Source organism: Salmo salar, chromosome 05, assembly GCF_965601325.2.
Source record: "Salmo salar chromosome 05, fSalSal1, whole genome shotgun sequence".
Taxonomy (NCBI): domain Eukaryota; kingdom Metazoa; phylum Chordata; class Actinopteri; order Salmoniformes; family Salmonidae; genus Salmo; species Salmo salar.
In genome coordinates this window covers 11,878,485-11,901,398 of record NC_138295.1, presented here as the reverse complement: position 1 = coordinate 11,901,398, position 22,914 = coordinate 11,878,485, and the positions used below count along the sequence as shown (strand labels likewise).

The 22,914-nt window shown below is 40.7% G+C and overlaps 2 protein-coding genes across 3 annotated transcripts in view; both read left to right on the top strand.

Moving 5' to 3' along the window:
* LOC106604246 (uncharacterized) overlaps positions 1–1,608 on the top strand; it is a 28,399-nt gene extending 26,791 nt beyond the window's left edge. For both annotated transcript variants that reach the window (XM_045717898.2, XM_045717897.2), the window contains one exon: positions 24–1,608. In XM_045717898.2, coding sequence (XP_045573854.2) covers positions 24–122 — 99 coding nt within the window. In that variant the 3' untranslated portion in view covers positions 123–1,608. The remainder of the gene's footprint in view (positions 1–23) is intronic.
* A 5,687-nt stretch (positions 1,609–7,295) lies between these two features.
* Positions 7,296–22,827, top strand: LOC106604244 (ras-related protein Rab-9B). The gene is made up of 3 exons (XM_014198709.3): positions 7,296–7,554; positions 15,025–15,357; positions 15,897–22,827. Exons 2-3 carry the CDS (start codon positions 15,208–15,210, stop codon positions 16,356–16,358), a joined length of 612 nt encoding a protein of 203 aa, XP_014054184.1. The 5' UTR covers positions 7,296–7,554; positions 15,025–15,207; the 3' UTR covers positions 16,359–22,827.
* Positions 22,828–22,914: the final 87 nt, after the last annotated feature.

Below are 22,914 nucleotides of genomic sequence, written 5' to 3'. Positions count from 1 at the left end.
ATATGCTGTTGTTCTTGTTGCAGTGTGGTGTTTGCAGTAAGCCAATGGGAGACTTTCTGTTCAACATGTTCCTGCACAAAGGGAAAGTCCACTGTGAGAGCTGCTACGCCAACGTCTTGTAGGATGCTTCTTTTCCTTGTCTCCTCGTCTCTTTTCCTTCATGGCCACTGAGAGGTGACAATACTGGATGGCTGATATAACTACTCTTTCCCATCAAGACCTGTCGTCTGGTAATAGACAAGGACACTGCACCTTGAGTTTGACATGAATTTCCATGTGTGAGATTTTGTTTTCATACCTTTGTATGGATCCTACTGAATTGCATGAGGTTAACACTGGAACTCTATGGCAGGTATTCTATGGTTTAAAGAGAATAATATGATAAAATTACTGATATTGTCTTCCGTCCATTTGAATGAACACATTTTTTGTCTTTTTTTTCTCCTTAAAGGACCAGTGCAGTCAAAAAGCTTGATTTTCCTGTGTTTGACATATAATGTATTTCTATGCTATGAGGTCGGAATAATTGTAACGTGTGTGGAGGACCAAGACGCAACAGGGAAGTGTATAATCATCTTCTCTTTTTAATATATAAGAAGGAGAAACAAAATAAACACATATACAATTAACAGAAACGACACTAACAGTTCTGTCAGGTGACAAGCACAAAAGAGAATACAACTACCCACAATCCACAATACAAACACACCCCTAATTATAGGACCTTCAATCAGAGGCAACGATAGACAGCTGCCTCCAACTGAAGGCCCCAACACCAATGAACTAAACATAGAAATACAAATGACTAGGCAGAACATAGAAATAAACTAACATAGAACAATAACCAAAACCCTGGACTAATAAATCAAATACCCCTCTCTACATGGACACATACACACAACCACCCTGAACCACATAAAACAAATACCCCCTGCCACGTCCTGACCAAACTAAACACTAACAAATAACACCTTTACAGGTCAGAACGTGACAATAATACTGCGAAATTGGGAAAATTATGATAATTCCCTTTAAGTGTGTAAGCTCTGTTTGAAAAGACCGCCAGAAATGTCTGCTTGTTTTAGTGGGAGGAGTTTTGGCCAGCCTGGCGGCGTCACCAGGTGGTATGCGAATATCAACTAGTTCTCATCATACATATCCTTCCCATTAGGCTCGTCCAGTTAGGACTCTCACTCAGGCCTAGCAAAATAATTTTTTGAGAAATTGCTCTTTGCTTAGAAGCTATTTTTGTTTCTTTTTGACCATTTTAATTGAAAATAATCACAGCGAGGTAATTAATTACCCAGAAATTGTTTGATATTGAGATAAAAACGGCTGCATTGGACCTTTAATGTCATAACTTTGTGAATTTATTGTGAAATATGTAGGAACTGTATGTAAAAGTCTCTAAATATTATTATGTAATGACACGATTTAACTGGGAACTGGCTATGTAGATTAGCAGTTGGGTACAATTTCCTAATTCCATGCTTGACTATGCAAAGTAAATAACTCTATATGTTTTTTTTTCAATTTTCATTTTTAATTGTCTGATGCCTTTTCCTCACAATAAACAATAAAAACAGATTTACATAAACATTATATAAATATAGAGTATACCATTTTTTGTAAATGATTGAGGGTTGAAAATATTGGCGAAAAGAGCAGTTATGGCGACAGGTTTGAGACCTGTAGAACAATATAAAATATATTGCACAAAGTTTTTCATTGCAGAGAGGGGTAAAATAAATATCTACTGATCTACTGTTACTTGGAGATACATTAGGCCCTTGGGTGCCACAGATGCGGCTACCAAACACCTCAAGTGGATGGCATAAAAACTATACTGTATTATTCTTCTTCTCCAGTTCAGTAACAGTTGATCATCTCTAGTTCAGTAACATTTGATCATCTCTAGTTCAGTAACATTTGATCATCTCCAGTTCAGTAACAGTTGATAATCTCTAGTTCAGTAACAGTTGATCATCTCTAGTTCAGTAACAGTTGATCATCTCTAGTTCAGTAACAGTTCATTAACATTATGGTAGATTCTCCAAGCATTGCTGGTCCACATCTCTCTGGTTTGCCCCACTCACTGGTTTAGGGGTGCAAGTCTCTGGACATGTCCAAATACATGTCTTTCTTTCCTTGTGCTCTTCCTGTCCAAAAATACTGTCTATAAGGAACTTTTTCAGTTACCTCTGGCTTTCGTCCTGTATGTGGTTCCTCTGCAGTGCAGGGTTCGACTAGTTATGCCTGTCCTCCTTTGGCCCTCCTCATAGACATCTCCTGGATGTGATGCCAGAGCAGTGCAGGGTCCGACTCGTTATGTCTGTGTCGTGTCTTTGGCTATGCCGGATTAAGTGATATGTCATGCTAACTTATAAAATGATTTCTCTGTAATTAATATTACCTGATTAAGCTAATCATGTAAATGTAATTAACTAGAAAGTCGGGGCACCACGGAAGAACGTTTATAGAGCCGTTATCTTCCGAATAAACTCTTAAAATACTTTGTAATATTTTACATCGATAGCAGTCAATATTAACCCTTGTTTTATTTTCAGTCTCATAATGAAAGTTGTAAATTCTTGGTTATCTTCACGAACCCTGGCTAACAAGTTGAATCAGCAATACAAAATTGGGTTTAATTATTTATTTACTAAATACCTAACTTAATCACACAGAATTACAAATACACAGAATACAATGATGTCATACAGAAAACGTCCTGGTGGACGGAACCTGTATGAAAGCTGGTTACACAAAGGAAAAGGCGTTGGGCTTGAATGAAAGAGCGGGAAGATTTAGGAACACAGAAACAGCAGCTATGCTATCGTAAATACATTATCTTATGCATTCTAAATTACCGCCCATTTGGAAAAGGAAAATGCAATAAATATTTACTCTGAGCTGCGCTTCGGTAGATTGGTCGTAGATGCTGGCCGGGTTGGCCAACAGACCTTCCTGTCCTCGCAAGAATGTCTCTGGTGGTAAATTGGATACGTGGTGGTATCTTCGTCCGTCTGTTAGACTGGATCCGTCGTCCGTCCTTTCCTAGCCCACGTTACAGCGGCCGCTGCTAACTCAACGGCTAGGAAGTAGCACTTCTGTAGTGAATAAGCTCAAAGTTCATACCAGTTCATACCAGAGCTCACGCCGAGGTTGGCTTAGTTCTGTCCTTGACATGTGTGTCCTTCTAACGTAGAGGCTGCAGACCTCCCGTACTGGAACAACGTGGTTATCTTTTCGTCAAAGGCTTATATAGTGGAGAGGGGGAGGGAGGTGTTTCATCGTTTATAACCCCTGTCTCTTCACAGGGTTGGGCCACTGATCGAGCAGGGCACTTTCCTTATGAAACCCCAATTCTCTCATTTGGAAGCTAAAATTACATTTCATCTCCTAACAAACATTTTCAATATCAAACATTTCAATTGCATAACGATTCCATGTGACTCTGATAACTAGAGGGCGTATACTTTCTCAGGTACAGTTTATGTCGTCCTGTCATCAATCATAATGTCTCAGATGACAACTGAAATGAAATCCATACTCATTACGTTATCAAGCATATTTCCAACTGGTTTTATTAACAAAATATGGTTCCTTTTCCCCATTTGTTTGATGTTCCCAGACTCTCTATATTTAACACAGGCTATTCAAGTCCTTCAGTAGACTCAGAGAGGGGAAGGGAGAAAGGTATTTATGGGGGGGGGGGGGGGGGGTCATAAACCTTACCCACAGGCCAACGTCATGACATCTGATAGGTGACTCCAATCCTTCAGCCTGATCTAGGCTCTGCCAGTAGTCCTGCGGCCACATCTGGACCAAGCTGGAAAAACACCCAAATAAATCAGGCTAATAAGCACAGCAGTTTATTTGAAATCTTAGGAGAAAAAAAACACTTGTGTGTGGATTTTAAGACACTCACTCAATGGGGGAATATCTCTCACTGCAAACAGTACACTGTCATACAGTACTATAAGGGTCAAGCCTACAATTTACACAAAGATAAAGCAAAAGATTTCAGAGACTGGTGGTACCTACCTGTCATTGGTGTGTCGGTCCTGACGGTCTCTAAATCCTGGGCTGGGTAGAGGACATCCCCAATGAGAATTATTGGCCAGCTTAGTCTGGGGGGGCGGGCTCTTCTCTGGGTCTTTCCTATAAGCCCGTTTAGCTGCCAGTCTGGTATTCTCCTGGTCACAGACATAGCACTCAAAGCCGTTGAGGTAGTTGGGTTTGCTCATGTCTTTCACGCCCCACGCCCTGAGCCTCTAACAGGCTGGTAACGTGGCTCGGCTTCTTAAACTAACTACTTAACGTACTCTTCATCGTTCTCATCCAGCGCCTTGAGGAACTTGGCTAGGTCCTGAGGTGATGGGAAGTCATTGATAAGGATGACAGAGCGGTGGTTGGGCATCCAGTCGGCTGCTGACGAGGAGCCGCGGTAGACTGGTACACAGCCCTGGTGGAGAGGGCGCCATAGCTTCTCTGTCATGTAGTGCTGGAGGAAATCAAATTGTAACTTTATTTAAAGTGAATTTAAAATTCATTCTTTACAACAATGAAATGAAAGAGACGAAAACAATGAAATGCAATATGCTATGAAAGTAAGCAGGAAGTGACTACCCCCTCACCCTTGTAGTTTTTTACATTCTTTTACATTTTGCTCAAATTCTCAGTGCGATAGTCTTCACCCGGTAGAAGTAAATTCATCCACAAACAAATATAATTGTTTATGTACACTCCCCTCCATATTTTAAATGTGACTCTATACTCCAGCATTTTGTATTAGAGATCAAATGTTTTATATGAGGCAACAGTACAGAATGTCACCTGTGGCCTTCCCTGTAGCTCAGTTGGTAGAGCATGGTGTTTGCAACACCAGGGTTGTGGGTTCGATTCCCACGGGGGGCCAGCACAGAAAAAAAAAAAAAAAAAAATACAAATAATAATAATAACATGTATGAAATGTATCCACTCACTACTGTAAGTCGCTCTGGATAAGAGCGTCTGTTAAATGCTTCAAATGTAAATGTAAATGTTTTATTTGGCATAATGATGAGGGAGAAAGTTACAGAGGAACAAAGTTCATACCCCCCATAAATGCTAACCTCTCACCTTTATCAATAACAGGGGAGGTTTATCACGTTTCAGATGAGACCCAGATGCAGACAACGTCCAAGTAACAACAGTTTATTAATCCAACAGGGGCAGGCAAAATACAGGTCAAGGGCAGGCAGAGGTCAGTAATCCAGATAGGTTGGGCAAAGGTACAGGACGGGGCAGGCAGAAAGGTCAAAACCGGGAAAACTAGAAACCAGGCACAATCGAGAGACAGGAACAGAGGCAAACCCACTGGTAGGCTTGACAAAACAAAACAAACTGGCAACAGACAAACAGAGAACACAGGTATAAATACACAGGGGATAATGGGGAAGATGGGCGACACCTGGAGGGAGGTGGAGACAATCACAAAGACAGGTGAACCAGATCAGGGTGTGACAAGGTTATCATTTTTTGGGGGGTATGATCTTTCCTCCTCTGTAACTTTTTCACTCATCATTATTCACAATGAATTCACGATTATCCATAATCATGGTAGCATCCACATGAATGTTATAGTGTTAAGAAACATCTTCTATTCTTAATTAAAATAAAAGTGACTCCAAAATGGCACAGTACATTATTCACCATTCAATTCCTATTGTATAAGAGATGAATCAAATAACAAAACACAAAGGATGTCTAAAACAATGATAAAATCATTAATTGAAGGTCAAGCTAAAAAAAACTCTACTTTTTATCTTGATGTTCAATTAACACTATTAAATTAATGTGGATGCTACCATGATTATGGATAATCATGAATGAATTTCGCTCTCTTTTTATTTAGGCCTAAAAAAACGTAATTGTGTATTTTTTTCCAGCACTCCCGTGCTACTCCTCCCTCTCCTCTCAATCTCTTACCTGACACAGGCTGTTGTCCAGGGCCAGGTAGAAATTGTAGCATGCAGTGAAGGTCATAAAGCCGGCTTCCTCTCCTGTGGCCGTGCTTGTGTATCCTCCAGGTACTGGACGTTATTTAGCCATGTATTATACCCCACCAGTCCAGGGTAATTCAGTCGGTAGAGCGTTGGACTAGTAAGGTTGCGATATTGAATCCCCGAGCCGACAGGGTAAAAATCTGTCGTTCTGCCCCTGAACAAGGCAGTTAACCCACTGTTTCTAAGCCGTCACTGAAAATCAGAATTTGTTCTTTAACTGACTTGCCTAGTAGGTCTATACGTGCTTTATTTCAAAGGGATATTGTATCCATTCCTTATGTCACAAGTTACGGGAATACATTGGTCACTAATATCTGTTGGAAAAAAGTCTGGTTATTTCCACACAAATACTTGCTTGTTAACAAGGTCAAAGAGGTCTCTTTCAGAATGATCCATAAGTATTACCCTGCCAATCATTACCTGAAGAAACTCAAAAAAGACATTAACATTGACTGTACTTTTTGTGTTGAGCATCCAGAAACAGTTTCACATTTATTTTGGCATTGTCTACATGTAAAACAATTATGGAAAGATATTCACAGTTTTATAATTGTTAATATTCTTGATGACTTTTGTTTTTTTTATGGGAGAATGTGCTGCTCGGGTTTCCTTAACCATAATAAAGATCAAGAAAAACAATTTGACCTTATAAATCTAATTGTGCTAATGGAAAAATTGAATATTCATAAATGTAAATTCAGTAATAGAAAACCACCCTTCTGTGTTTTCTAGAAGGAACTCGAGCAATACATTAAGACCATTATACATTATTTTAATAAGAAAGCTGTTAAAACAATCAATATGTGTGCATCTTTTAAGGTCTTTGTATAATCTGTCATTTGTTGTACCCTCTAGCATATGTTATCATTGTCTGTTTGTATACTTCTTGTATGTATACTGATTTTTCTCAAATAAAAAATAAATAATAAAAAAAACTGACTTGCCTAGTTAAATAAAGGTAAAATAAATAAAAAAGCTCTTGCTGCATTACTACCATCTACAGTTCTGGAGTGGAATCACACACTGACTGTGCAATTTCACATTATTTTCTTCAATGATAAAACGTTAAAAAATGTTTTTATTTAAATAGAGAATATATACAGTCAAAGCAGGACTATTTGAACATGTCGAAGTATCCAGACTCACAGAGCATGGACCAAATCTGACAGCAAAATAAATAGATGGACCAGGGATGGGTGGATCAGCGCGGGCTTTAGGACCAAGCGTCGCGACTGGACTCAGGGCTGTATTCATTACGCCAATTCTGTTGCAAAACGTTTCTATAACGGAGGCCAACGGAATGAAACGGGGCGCGACCTACCTTGAATTTGTCCAAAATATAATCTCGGGTTTGTTGCAAAATGCAACTGTTTGCAACCGTTTGGACTAATTATTACCCCGGACTGGAAAATGGGATGCGCCTCAACAAGCAAGTGTTCACAATACGTCAAATCTCAGATGCAAACCTGGGCAAGCTACGATTTATAACACGGTACAAAATGAGGTAACGAAAACGATTTTACGCCTTAAATTAATGCAGTCACATGTAGTAATATTGAATATGGTGCGTGTTTGCTCAAACCGGTCTATTTCTTCGTAGTTTAGTTTAATAATTCAGAACAATTGATGTCAACAACACAACCCATCCCAGTGGATAGCTAGCTAACGGTAACAGGCTAGCTGGCTAGGCTAGCTGGCTACTGTTTGGCATTTTGTTATCATCATCATCGCCATTTCATTTGCCAGCTATTCATCTCTATATCTAGCTAAATGTCCTGTGTAATATCTAGCTGCATTTACGAAATGGGAACCCTCAGATTTCATTCTCTACAATAAAATTGCATCAGAACAACACTATAACGTTAATAGGTACAGTAGTTGGGGTTAGCTACTCATCAATTCGGTGATTCTCATGAAACCAGTTTTAGTAAATGGCAGTAGCAAATTGAGTTATTTTGTTACAGATGCATCATGGTTTTCTATCATTCTGCAGACTAAGATGCCTATATGACACAGTGTCGAAAGTAAAAGTATAAATCATTTCAATTTCCCTATATTAAACAAAGCAGACGGCGTCATTTTCTTATTTACGGATAACCAGGGGCACACTCCAACATAAATTATATATATATTTTAACGTTAATATAAGTTTACATTAAACTATAATATTTATTATATAAAAACACTCATTACCATAACACTTTTTCAAGTTGCTGGAAAAAAATATATTAAAAAAGATCTTTATTAAAATAGTGTTATTCACCCATGATACATCATCTAGACTAGAGGAGCAGTCTTTATCTGAGTTTATATACCTTCACAATGAGGATCGTATTCTCAAACACCCTCTCTACAACACTTAACTTTCTCATTACCGAAATGACTAAAATGCTGAAATTGGGATAAAGAACATTACCTTATCAACATGGAGGCATGAATGGGCTTTACTGATGTGGTCAATTGTTTGCTGATTCATAATGGCAGTCTCCTATTACTTGCAGATTGAGCTAAGGGCCCTTCTTGTTATTTTGCTGCTGCTCTTTAATTATTTGTTACTTTTTCATTTTTAGATATTTTTCTTAAAACTGCATTGTTGGCTTGTAAGTAAGTAAGTAAGCATTTCACTGTAAGGTCTACACCTGTTTGTATTCAGCATTTCACTGTAAGGTCTACACCAGTTTGTATTCGGCGCATGTGACACATACAATTTTATTTGATTACCAAACACACATTTCTCATTACCGCATCATTTCTAGGTGAGATTTTTAATTTCGGTAATAATAATAATAAACTCATTCTAATGTATAATCAATGGGTGTGCTGTGCTGGTAGCTTTCATTATTTAATAGGACCACTGCTTACACCTATTGTATGGATTATTTGTAAAACAGCTATTTGATTAGGTAGGGGGTAGTCAAGAAATATAGGTTTAAACCCCATTTCATTTACTTACAATCTGGAGTTTGTTTTTCAGCAAAGAGAAACTGCCTCTTTTACGCTACTGCTACTCTCTGTTTATCATATATGCATAGTCACTTTAACCATATCTACATGTACATACTACCTCAATCAGCCTGACTAACCGGTGTCTGTATGTAGCCTCGCTACTGTATATAGCCTGTCTTTTTACTGTTGTTTTATTTCTTTACTTACCTATTGTTCACCTAATACCTTTTTTGCACTATTGGTTAGAGCCGGTAAGTCAGCATTTCACTGTAAGGTCTACAACTGTTGTATTCAGCGCACTTGACAAATACACTTTGATTTGATTTGGTTATTCCCCATGTTGACAACTGTACCTGTTTTAGCACTTACTTATACTGTTGTTTGATATCCCAAGACAGTTTTTGGTCCATATCTTACGTATTTAGATACTTTAGGCATATCATGTTATGCCATCCCATTCAATTTACAAATACATCTAACGAACCACACACATCCGTGTACTTATACAGCAATATTACCTGTAAAGACCTTGGAAATGTTACATTTAAGTCACTTTTTTTAATGCTCAAGTCCATTTTTGACTTTTGAAGATACATGCACATAATTACAGTCCTTATACTTAGGCTAAAATAAGGGGTATTTTAGTCAATTGCATTTTGATCAGTGATTTTAGTTTTATGCAAATCATTTAGGATTATCAACTGACACAGTTTGATGTTATTGGGTTACTGAATCTCTAATAGAGCTCAGTACAGGTTTTCAATGGCAAACTATAAAGCACTCATTAACGAAACCTGCTTATCATTTCCTTATTGCGCCGATATTTAGGAAAATAATCAAATCTATACTTTAGTAATTTTGGCTTAATCTGATTAGTGTGCCTTTTTGTTCTTTATACAAATATGTGTACATAAACAACAACATGTATACACAAGTAATTATGATAAAAGCAAGATTCAGAAAATGGTTTGTGTTGCGGTAATGAGTTATTGCTAAATAAATGTTAATACATTTTTTCATATTTTTTTCAGTGTCATGGCCTTTTTATTAGGTGAGGAATGTAAAACATTTTTTTTATATATATATTACAAATGGATTTGTTTAGCTTTTTTGCACTTGGACATAAACTATTGTGGTAATGAGAATTTTTGCGTTGGTAATTGTGGTAAAATGCATAATATATGAACAATAAACATAACAATAATTATGAAATAGATTAGTACAGATCCTAATATTAGTGATCCAAGAGGAATTGTTGTGGAAAATGTTTATTTTTCTTTTTTGTCATGTTTCGTGAGAATCACCCAATGAAACACCTTTTGACAGCAAGCTTGTGCAGTCATGAAGCAGCGCAGGCTCAGTATCGGGTGTTCCTGAGTCAGTCGTGGGCTTATCTTCCTGACTCATCGTTGTTGTTATGTACGTCTCTGGTAGTGAAGAGTACATTCTGAGTTAGCTAACTATCTATTCTTGGGATCTCTCATCCACATTTCAGATATGTGGCATAATAAGAAGCAGTTTATTAAAGCTGTATTGTTATTCAAGAACCATGTCACTTGCAGCATGAATACGTATTTCACCCATGTGATTTTCAACCATACTGTACACGGCTTCAGGGTTGCTTCCTGTCTCTACATTGTTATCAACAACATGGGCATTGTGATGTACAGCAGAGTAACTTTAGTACATTTTACGACTTGCCAATCTCCAGCTCAACCAATCCCTGGGTTTGTTAGAGGGGGAGTTTCTCTGGGTCATTCACCCCATCAGGTGTCCTGAAGGACAACCACCCCGGTGATCTTACACATCTCTTGACCCAGCACATCTCATACAGGAGGGGCATCACTTGCAAATAGCTCCAGATACAGTGTGAGCAGAGATTGTTGTTGTATCAGTATTGTTGTTACCATTTTTAAGGCTGCTGCTATTTTAGTTTGTCAGTTTTAGTAACCACTCTCTCTTGTTCTGTCTCTAGCTACTCTCTCTCTCTCCACTGCTCCTCCTCCTGGTGAAAGACAGCCACTTGATGTTGTTCTGTCTCTAGCTACTCTCTCTCTCCACTGCTCCTCCTCCTGGTGAAAGACAGCCACTTGATGTTGTTCTGTCTCTAGCTACTCTCTCTCCACTGCTCCTCCTCCTGGTGAAAGACAGCCACTTGATGTTGTTCTGTCTCTAGCTACTCTCTCTCCACTGCTCCTCCTCCTGGTGAAAGACAGCCACTTGATGTTGTTCTGTCTCTAGCTACTCTCTCTCTCCACTTCTCCTCCTGGTGAAAGACAGCCACTTGATGTTGTTCTGTCTCTAGCTACTCTCTCTCTCCACTTCTCCTCCTGGTGAAAGACAGCCACTTGATGTTGTTCTGTCTCTAGCTACTCTCTCTCTCCACTTCTCCTCCTGGTGAAAGACAGCCACTTGATGTTGTTCTGTCTCTAGCTACTCTCTCTCTCCACTTCTCCTCCTGGTGAAAGACAGCCACTTGATGTTGTTCTGTCTCTAGCTACTCTCTCTCTCCACTTCTCCTCCTGGTGAAAGACAGCCACGGTCTGTCTAGGCCTAAGTTGTGTTGCTCATTGTCAGTGTCTACCAGCATGTATCTCTCAGGTTGCTGTTAGGTCTTCGGCCTTTCATGAACACAAAGCCAATGCTTGTCAATGAGTGTGGTCTGTGATTTTATATAGATTTTAATGCTGCTGTTAACTGAAAGGTGCAAGATGGTGCCGATAGACAGGGTCGTCCTATTCCTAGCTCCTTATCAACTTTGCAGTATTTCTTTTTTTTGTGTGTTATTTCTTTATATTAATTGTTCAGAATGTTTCTTGCAATCATGGTTCTCTGCAGATATATTGTCCCCATCCATACAGCCAGCAGGGTTCTCTGTGCATTGCGCAGACAGGAAGAAAGAACTCTCCGGAAAAAAGAAAGGCAGAGGTGTATGTTTCATGATTTAAGTACTCATGGTGTGATTGTGGTAGCGTACAGGAATTAAAGTATTTTGTTCTCCCGATCTGGAATACCTCACTATCAAATGCCGACCGAATTACCTCCTGAGAGAATTCACTTCGGTCATCGTCTAGGCCGTGTATATTCCCCCTCAAGCTGACACTGTGATGGCTCTCGAGGAACTACACTGGACTTTGTGCAAACTGGAACCGCATATCCTTAGGCCGAATGTATTGTAGCTGGGGACTTTAATAAAGCAAATCCTAAGGAAAGCCAACGTTTTATAAACACATCGCCTGCGCTACTCGCTCATCAAGAATTATTGACCATTGTTTCTCCCCCCTTCCAGGATGGCTCCAAGGCCCTCCATCCGCCCGCCCTTCGTCAAATCAGATCACGTCTCCCTTCCTATAGGCAGAAATTGAAACAGGAAGTACCCGTTGTAAGGACTGTTCAATGTTGGTCTGACCAATCGGAATCTATACTTCAAGATTGTTTTGATCATGTGGACTAGGATATGTTCCGGGTTCTCTCTGAGAATATCATTGATTTATACACTGACTCGGTGACTGAATTCATCAGGAAGTGCATAGAGGATGTTGTTCCCACTGATGACATGAGAAAGAGATTTAAGCGTGTTAACCCTTGCAAGGCTGCTGGCCCAGACCAGCTGGCTGGAATGTTTATGGACATATTAAAACTATCCCAGTCCCTTATCCCCACTCTCTTCAAGATGTCCACCATTGTTTCTGTACCCACAAAGGCGAAGGTAACTGAACTAAATCAGTGGTTCCCAAACTGTGGGGTGCGCCCCTTAGAGGGGACGTGAGGGGTCGGTCGGTGGGGGGGGGGGGGGGGGGGGGGTTGCAGGTTTTTTAAAGGAACTTAAACTTACTCTTAAGTTGTAATAGTAGAATGCGTAAGGTGCAATTTCGAAATGGGTTAGTGCAGCATCAGTTCCTCTTGTCATGTCAGTCATTACATACAGTTGAAGTCGGAAGTTTACATACACTTAGGTTGGAGTCATTAAAACTCGTTTTTCAACCACTCCACACATTTTTTGTAAACAAACTATAGTTTTGGAAAGTCGGTTAGGACATCTACTGTGTGCATGACACAAGTCATTTTTTCAACAATTGTTTACAGACAGATTATTTCACTTATAGTTCACTATCACAATTCCAGTGGGTCAGAAGTTTACATACACTAAGTTGACTGTGCTTTTAAACAGCTTGGAAAATTCCTGAAAATTATGTCATGGCTTTAGAAGCTTCTGATAGGCTAATTGACACCATTTGAGTCAGTTGGACATGTACCTGTGGATGTATTTCAAGGCCTACCTTCAAACTCAGTGCCTCTTTGCTTGACATCATGGGAAAATCAAAAGAAATCAGCCAAGACCTCAGAAAAAAAATTGTAGACCTCCACCAGTCTGGTTCATCCTTGGGAGCAATTCCCAAACGCCTGAAGGTACCACGTTCATCTGTACAAACAATAGTACGCAAGTATAAACACCATGGGACCACACAGCCGTCATACCGCTCAGGAAGGAGATGCGTTCTGTCTCCTGGAGATGAACGTACTTTGGTGCGAAAAGTGCAAATCAATCCCAGAACAGCAGCAAAGGACCTTGTGAAGATGCTGGAGGAAACAGCTACAAAAGTATCTATATCCACAGTAAAACGAGTCCTATATCGACATAACCTGAAAGGCCTATCAGCAAGGAAGAAGCCACTGCTCCAAAAGGGCAGGGTACTGGGCGGAGGCCAGCTAGTGATTTACTATTTAACAGTCTGATGTCTTGGAGATAAGCAGTTTTTCAGTCTCTTGGTCCCAGCTTTGATGCGCCTGTACAGTCTCCACCTGGTAGATGGTAGCGGGGTGAACAGGCTGTGGATTGGGTGGCTGAGGTCCTTGATCTTCTTGGCCTTCCTGTGACACCGGGTAATGTAGATGTCCTGGAGGGTAGGCAGTGTGCCCCCGGTGATGTGTTGGGCTGACCGCACCACCCTCTGGAGAGCCATGAGGTTGCAGACGGTGCCGTTGCCATACCAGGCGGTGATACAGCCTGACAGAATGCTGTCAATGGTGCATCTGAATTTCTTCAGACTCCTAAGGTTGAAGAGGCGCTGTTGCGCCTTCTTCACCAAACTGTCTGTTTGGATAGACCATTTCAGGTTGCCAGTGATTTGCACACTGAGGAACTTGAAGCTTCTCACCCTCTCCACCTCGGTCCCATCGCGTCCACTGCAGTCCCGTGGATAGGGGCGTGCTCCCTCTGCTGTCTCCTGAAGTCCACGATCAGCTCGTTGACCTGGACATTGCTGACAAGTTGTATAAATAAGTCTCTAAGATACAGTTGGAAGTTTACATACACCTTAGCCAAATACATTAAAACTCAGTTTTTCACAATTCCTGACATTTAATCCTAGTAAAAATTCCCTGTTTTAGGTCAGTTAGGATCATCATTTTATTTTAAGAATTAAATGTCAGAATAATAGTAGAGTGATTTATTTCAGCTTTTATTTCTTTTATCACATTCCCAGTGGGTCAGAAGTTTACATGCACTCAATTAGTATTTGTTAGCATTGCCTTTTAAATTGTTTAACTTGGGTCAAACGTTTTGGGTAGCCTTCCACAAGCTTCCCACAATAAGTTGAGTGAATTTTGGCCCATCCCCCCTGACAGAGCTGGTATAACTGAGTCAGGTTTGTAGGCCTCCTTGGTTGCACATGCTTTTGTGCACAATGTAGATGTCCTAACCGACTTGCCAAAACTATAGTTTGTTAACAAGACATTTGTGGAGTGGTTGAAAAATGAGTTTTAATGACTCCAACCTAAGTGTATGTAAACTTCCGACTTCAACTGTATATTCCGGACTCTGACATTCTAATATTTATATTTTTGTTAATGATTTTCTTAATTTTTGGGGGGATTTGCATGATTTATATTGTTAGGTATTACTGCACTGTTGGAGCTAGGAACATAAGCATTTCTCTACACTCGTGATAATCTGCCAAATATGTGTACGTGACCAATAACATTTGATTTGATAGCTTTTAAAAAAAAATCTCTGCTCATCTTTCAGGTTGCATTGACCCTGATAGTACTAGCCCAGTAGCCTAGCATCGAGGTGGAGGCTGGGTCACAGTGGTCAGTAACCCAGCTAGGAGGCTCGGCTCCAGGCTAGCCAGCCTGCCAGCGGAGGGAGGGGGCCTTGCCACGGAACGGCCTGGTGAGCTGCGGAGACTAGCAGCGGCGGGGGGGTGTGATGAGCGGGAAGAGCCTGCTGTTAAAGGTGATCCTGCTGGGGGACGGTGGCGTGGGGAAGTCTTCCTTAATGAACCGCTACGTCACGGACCGCTTCGACGCCCAGTCCTTCCACACCATCGGGGTGGAGTTCCTCAACAGAGACCTGGAGGTCAGATTAGAGCCCTTTCTGAATTAATATTTTCTTCATTTGTGGCATTATATCCCCTTGCCTTCTTCTCAAAATGTAAAATGAGGGGAGGGACCTTGGGCCTTCTCCAATAAGATTGAGGAGGCGGCGAGGAGATCGAGCCGAGGTCTGCCTGAAATTGAATAATAATTATTATAATATGTGTCTTGCATCTCAACAAACCACAGCATCCGCACGTGAGTGCAAAAATACATAAGTACATGCAGTAATTACAGCAGACAACACGTGGATACAGTTCGTAATTCGGTTTGTAAATTCAAATTCCTGGGGGGCAGGTTGAACAATTATTTGTTCTGTTCTCTATGTAGTGCAGTGAATTACTTTTTGACCCCACAAAATGTGTTTTATAAAGGTATTGTTTTGCTGTACTACTGTCATTGATTATTGTGTCTACTGTTTTATATCTTCATGGTGGCTGTGTAGCAAATCTAATTGTCTTTGGGGGCAATAAAGGTTTCTCTTCGGGATAATTAATGTTTTCATTCACTTCCTCCCTCCAGGTGGACGGGCGCCTGGTGACCCTTCAGATCTGGGACACGGCGGGTCAGGAGCGCTTCAAGTCCCTGAGGACACCTTTCTACCGTGGCGCCGACTGCTGCCTCCTCACCTTCGCTGTAGACGACCTGCACAGCTTCCAGAACCTGGCCAGCTGGAAGAAAGAGTTCATGTGTTACTCTGACGTACGAGACCCAGAGAGGTTCCCCTTCGTTGTCCTGGGCAACAAGGTGGACAAGGAGGAGGGGAAGGAGGTGGGGGAGGACGAGGCTCGGGCCTGGTGCGAGGAGAACGGCTGTTGTCCCTACTTCGAGACCAGTGCTAAGGACGATACTAACGTGGGAGTGGCGTTCGAGGCGGCGGTACGGGAGGTTCTGGCGGCGGAGGATCAGATCGACCACACGCTGTTGAGTAGCACTATCGATCTCCACGGCAACCGTAAAGTACCATGCTCTTCTTGCTGCTGATTGGTTGAAAGGACTGGTTTCTCTCTCCGTCCAGCCTGTAGCATCCTGAGGGCTAGAGAGCTGTTCTGCTCTCCACTGGTCTCTATGGTTACTTACCTGATGCAGGTACAAGCTGCTGAGACTGATGATCGGGTATCAATACAGCTGATAAGAAGAGAATCAGGCTATCAATGCAGCTGATTTTAAAGAGTGTTGGGTTGTCGGTAACAACACATCTGATTTTGAAAGTTTATCAATGCGGTACAATGTAACAGGTACACCATGTTGTTCAACTCGGTCTGCTTTCAGCAGCACAAGACTGCTCTCTACATCCAGCCAGCTAGCTTCATGTACCTGCCCTGTGTAATGTTTTCAGCATATAGGCCTAGCCCTCTTACAGAACAGTCATTTTAATCTGATTATATTCATGTGTCCTTTCTTCTCTCCAAGAGCACAGGCTGCTTGTGGCACAGCAACATTCTCACTCATTTCTTTATCTGTCTGCTAAGTCTTCTAAGGTCTACATTTACATTTTAGTCATTTAGCAGACAACTTACAGTAGTGAATGCATACATTTCATATATATATATATTTTTCCCGTACTGGACCCCCGTGGGAATCGAACCCACAACCCTGGCGTTGCAAACACCATGCTCTACCAACTGAGCCACACGGGACCATAGGTACTTTAACCAGAACACGGTTCTATCACACTGTCAGGTCTCATGACAGTGGTTGGCTGACTGACTGGTGCAATATCATTTAATACACTGACATAGACATGGTCTGTTGGCTGACCGGTGGAATGTCATTTAATACACTGACATAGACATGGTCTGTTGGCTGACCGGTGGAATATCATTTAATACACTGACATAGACATGGTCTGTTGGCTGACCGGTGGAATATCATTTAATACACTGACATAGACATGGTCTGTTGGCTGACCGGTGGAATATCATTTAATACACTGACATAGACATGGTCTGTTGGCTGACCGGTGGAATATCATTTAATACACTGACATAGACATGGTCTGTTGGCTGACCGGTGGAATATCATTTAATACACTGACATAGACATGGTCTGTTGGCTGACCGGTGGAATATCATTTAATACACTGACATAGACATGGTCTGTTGGCTGACCGGTGGAATATCATTTAATACACTGACATAGACATGGTCTGTTGGCTGACCGGTGGAATATCATTTAATACACTGACATAGACATGGTCTGTTGGCTGACCGGTGGAATATCATTTAATACACTGACATAGACATGGTCTGTTGGCTGACCGGTGGAATATCATTTAATACACTGACATGGACGTCTACATGAAGCAGGACTTTATCCAGTCACACATCTTGTTTAAGAACTGACAACATTGATTGCACACATTACTGTACCAGGACAAATGTTTACTGCACAAAAAGGAATTTGCTTTTATTTGTTTGATTTTCTCCAAAGGGAAAGATGTTTTTGTTCTGTCGTGTCTGTTAACACTGGGTACATATCTATTTGAGGTAGTTTGTATCTATACCAGATGATACAGTATTTTCTCGTCTTTTAGGCTTTCTATGTCTGTCTGAATTAGAAGTGTTAGGTCTACGTGTGAGAGTTGCAGAGACGCCTGTTTTAATTTCATCCCTTATCTACTACGGTACGTACAGTTGGAAGTCAGAAGTTTACATACACTTAGGTTGGAGTCATTAAAACTTGTTTTTCAACCACTCCACAAATTTCTTGTTAACAAACTTTTACCTACTACGGTACAGACCTTTTTTTGTGAGATCCCTTTCATTTTTTAGTCGGTCTCTCTTGACACCAATGATAGGGATATAATGTTCTTAATCAATAAAGTGTATTCCTTATAGATGGGACATTTATTTTTATTTTTTTGGCTTATGGCAGATCCCTTTTTCTTTTCAGAAGTGAATTTATGTTCTGATATTTACTGTGGGTTTTCTACCATGTACAGTGGCTTGCGAAAGTATTCACCCCCTTGGCATTTTTCCTATTTTGTTGCCTTGGAATTAAAATTGATTTTTTTGGGGGGTTTTATCATTTTATTTACCCAACATGCCTATCACTTTGAAGATGCAAAATATTTTGGGGGAAACAAACAAGAAATAAGACAAAAGAATTTGAAAACTTGAGTGTGCATAACTATTAACCCCCCAAAGTCAATACTTTGTAGAGCTACCTTTTGCAGCAATTACAGCTGCAAGTCTCTTGGGGTATGTGTCTATAAGCTTGGCACATCTAGCCACTGGGATTTGTGCCCATTCTTCAAGGCAAAACTGCTCCAGCTCCTTCAAGTTGGATGGGTTCCGCTGGTGTACAGCAATCATACCACAGATTCTCAATAGGATTGAGGTCTGGGCTTTGACTAGGCCATTCCAAGACATTTAAGGGGAAACATTTAAACAACTCAAGTGTTGCTTTAGCAGTATGCTTAGGGTCATTGTCCTGCTGGAAGGTGAACCTCCATCCCAGTCTCAAGTCTCTGGAAGACTGAAACAGGTTTCCCTCATGAATTTCCCTGTATTTAGCGCCATCATTCCTTTAATTCTGACCAGTTTCCCAAACCCTGCTGATGAAAAACATCCCCGCAGCATGATGCTGCCACCACCATGCTTCACTGGTGGTGGGGATGATTTTCTCGGGGATGTTCTCGGGGTGATGAGAGGTGTTAGGTTTGCGCCAGACAAAGCGTTTTCCTTGATGGCCAAAAAGCAACATTTTAGTCTAATCTGACCAGAGTACCTTCTTCCATATGTTTGGGGAGTCTCCCACATGCCTTTTGGCGAACACAAAGTGTTTGCTTATTTTTTTCTGGCCAGTCTTCCGTAAAGCCCAGCTCTGTGGAGTGTACGGCTTAAAGTGGTCCTATGGACAGATACTCCAATCTCCGCTGTGGAGCTTTGCAGCTCCTTCAGGGTTATCTTTGGTCTCTTTGTTGCCTCTCTGATTAATGCCCTCCTTGCCTGGTCCATGAGTTTTGGTGGGCGGGCCTCTCTTGGCAGGTTTGTTGTGGTGCCATATTCTTTCCATTTTTTAAATAATGGATTTAATGGTGCTCTGTGGGATGTTCAAAGTTTCTGATATTTTTTATAACCCAACCCTGATCTGTACTTCTCCATAACTTTGTCCCTGACCTGTTTGGAGAGCTCCTTGGTCTTCATGGTGCCGCTTGCTTGGTGGTGGCCCTTGCTTAGTGGTGTTGCAGACTCTGGGGCCTTTCAGAACAGGTGTATATATACTGAGATCATGTGACACTTAGATTGCACACAGGTGGACTTTTATTTAACAAATTATGTGACCTCTGAAGGTAATTGGTTGCACCAGATCTTATTTAGGGGCTTCATAGCAAAGGGGGTGAATACATATGCACTCACCACTTTTCAGTTGTACATTTTTTGTAATTTGTTTAAACAAGTAATTTTTATTTCACTTCACCAATTTGGACTATTTTGTTTATGTCCATTACATGAAATCCAAATAAAAATCTATTTACATTACAGGTTGTAATGCAGCAAAATAGGGAAAACACCAAGGTGGATGAATACTTTCTAGGTTCTAGATAGAACCTTATATAATCTAGAACATTGGTAGCTGTAGAGCATTCCAGTCAGAGAACATTCTAGACAGAATATTTGAACATTCCAGTCCTTCCTCTGATTTGCCCAGTTGATATTTGTTGATTAGTCTTATTTGAATGTGAAACAACCTGAGCGGACAGAAAAATAATTGTACCTTTTAATGTACAGATATTGCATTTTCTCCCGTATGTATTGATAAGAGGGAAACATAAGTGAGGATTATCTTAAAAGCATTATATTTGGGTACTTATAGTTTTTTGTTATTTTACATCGGTGTTTACCTATGCTGGCCTGCCCTCACTGGATTTGAACGATGTAGCCTAAATCAAAGGATCTGTTGAAAACATTTTTTGAGGACCTTATTTGAAGGAAAATAGCATTACTGATGTTAGACATTACTTCTGATGCCTGAATCTACGGTTGATAGTTCAGCTGTCTGTTTCCAGTATTTGACCTAGTCGTCAACATGGTACTGTTGCTATGCCTACCAAATTAATCAACCGTTGCAGTGTTGCATTACTACTACAATACATCATTATTTTATTTGCATGAATGTGAAACTCACTGATTCAAGTTACATGTCTTTATATCTTTTAAAGTTATGTTTGTGTGTTGTACCAATCTAAAGGAAGGTGTAAGTAATCTGCCTTTCAATTCAAATGAAATGACTGTCTGGTACAGCAGAGAGGTCCACTGTGAAAGAACCAGCCATTCACTGAAACTTTAGCACTGTGTTATGTTCACTCTGATGTCGTGGTACACCTGTATCTATTGAAGATGTTGATTGTCAATTTACTCAACCTGTGGTATTTAGAAAAACAGTATAACAAGTACAGTTGGAATGTTCTAGGTTATGGTATGTAACAAAGTATTAACAGAAGGAAAAAACTATACATGTGATGTATTTTACCCAATGGAAAGAGGGCTGGACATCAATTATGAAACATCACATTCCACTGATATGTCAACTATATTCCACCTGTCATGCTCTTAACATACAGTTCTCATCTCCTCCTCTCCATCTAGTCCTGATAATGTATTCCACCTGTCATGCTCTTAACATACAGTTCTCATCTCCTCCTCTCCATCTAGTCCTGAGAATGTATTCCACCTGTCATACAGTTTCTCCTCACCATCTAGTCCTGATAATGTATTCCACCTGTCATGCTCTTAACATACAGTTCTCATCTCCTCCTCTCCATCTAGTCCTGAGAATGTATTCCACCTGTCATACAGTTCTCATCTCCTCCTCACCATCTAGTCCTGATAATGTATTCCACCTGTCATGCTCTTAACATACAGTTCTCATCTCCTCCTCTCCATCTAGTCCTGATAATGTATTCCACCTGTCATACAGTTTCTCCTCACCATCTAGTCCTGATAATGTATTCCACCTGTCATACTCTTAACATACAGTTCTCATCTCCTCCTCTCCATCTAGTCCTGAGAATGTATTCCACCTGTCATACAGTTCTCATCTCCTCCTCACCATCTAGTCCTGATAATGTATTCCACCTGTCATACTCTTAACATACAGTTCTCATCTCCTCCTCTCCATCTAGTCCTGAGAATGTATTCCACCTGTCATACAGTTCTCATCTCCTCCTCTCCATCTAGTCCTGAGAATGTATTCCACCTGTCATACAGTTTCTCCTCACCATCTAGTCCTGAGAATGTATTCCACCTGTCATACAGTTCTCATCTCCTCCTCTCCATCTAGTCCTGAGAATGTATTCCACCTGTCATACAGTTTCTCCTCACCATCTAGTCCTGATAATGTATTCCACCTGTCATACACTTAACATACAGTTCTCATCTCCTCCTCTCCATCTAGTCCTGATAATGTATTCCACCTGTCATACTCTTAACATACAGTTCTCATCTCCTCCTCTCCATCTAGTCCTGATAATGTATTCCACCTGTCATACAGTTCTCATCTCCTCCTCTCCATCTAGTCCTGAGAATGTATTCCACCTGTCATACAGTTCTCCTCTCCATCTAGTCCTGAGAATGTATTCCACCTGTCATACAGTTCTCATCTCCATCTAGTCCTGAGAATGTATTCCACCTGTCATACAGTTCTCCTCCTCACCATCTAGTCTTGTCTCGCTCCCACTAACCAATGTTGATGACCTGTTTTGTTTTTAATCTGTTGAATAAGAACAGTAATGTTTACTTTGGGCTTGCCACAGTGCACAAAGACATGGCTACATGTACATTGTAAAAGGGCATTCATTTCATTCCTGAAATAACTGTACAATCATTGAAATCCTCAATACTACTGTACGAACTGACTAAAATATCATTTTTAACCTCACCTAAGTGTTTGTTAGCCTGCTTTGAGCTAAGAGGTGTATAACTATCAGAGTTGATATAGGAATATAACTGTATATCTGTTGATTTGCTTGTAACTCCAATATCAAACCTTCCTTAACCTCTTTTCATTGCCCTATGGAGGTTAAGACTGTCCCTTTACAGACCTGCGTCCCAAATGGCACCCTATTAATACAGTATATAGTGCACAACTCTTTATCAGAGCCCTATGGCCCCTGGTTAAAATGATGGCACTATATAGGGAATCAGCCCTATGGCCCCTGGTTAAAATGGCACTATATAGGGAATCAGCCCAATGGCCCCTGGTTAAAATGGCACTATATAGGACATCAGCCCTATGGCCCCAGGTTAAAATGGCACTATATAGGACATCAGCCCTATGGCCCCAGGTTAAAATGGCACTATATAGGGAATCAGCCCAATGGCCCCTGGTCAGAATGATGGCACTATATAGGGAATAAGTTGCCATATGGGATGCAGAAAGACTGGTGTGAATACTATCCAATAATGTACGACAACTAATAAAACCAAAAACATACCAAATACAGGAACTGACTTGTGGTTTTGGGGTTATTTGAGTACATGATTCTTTGGAAAGTACATTGTTAGAATCAGATTATAACGGGATAGTAACAGTA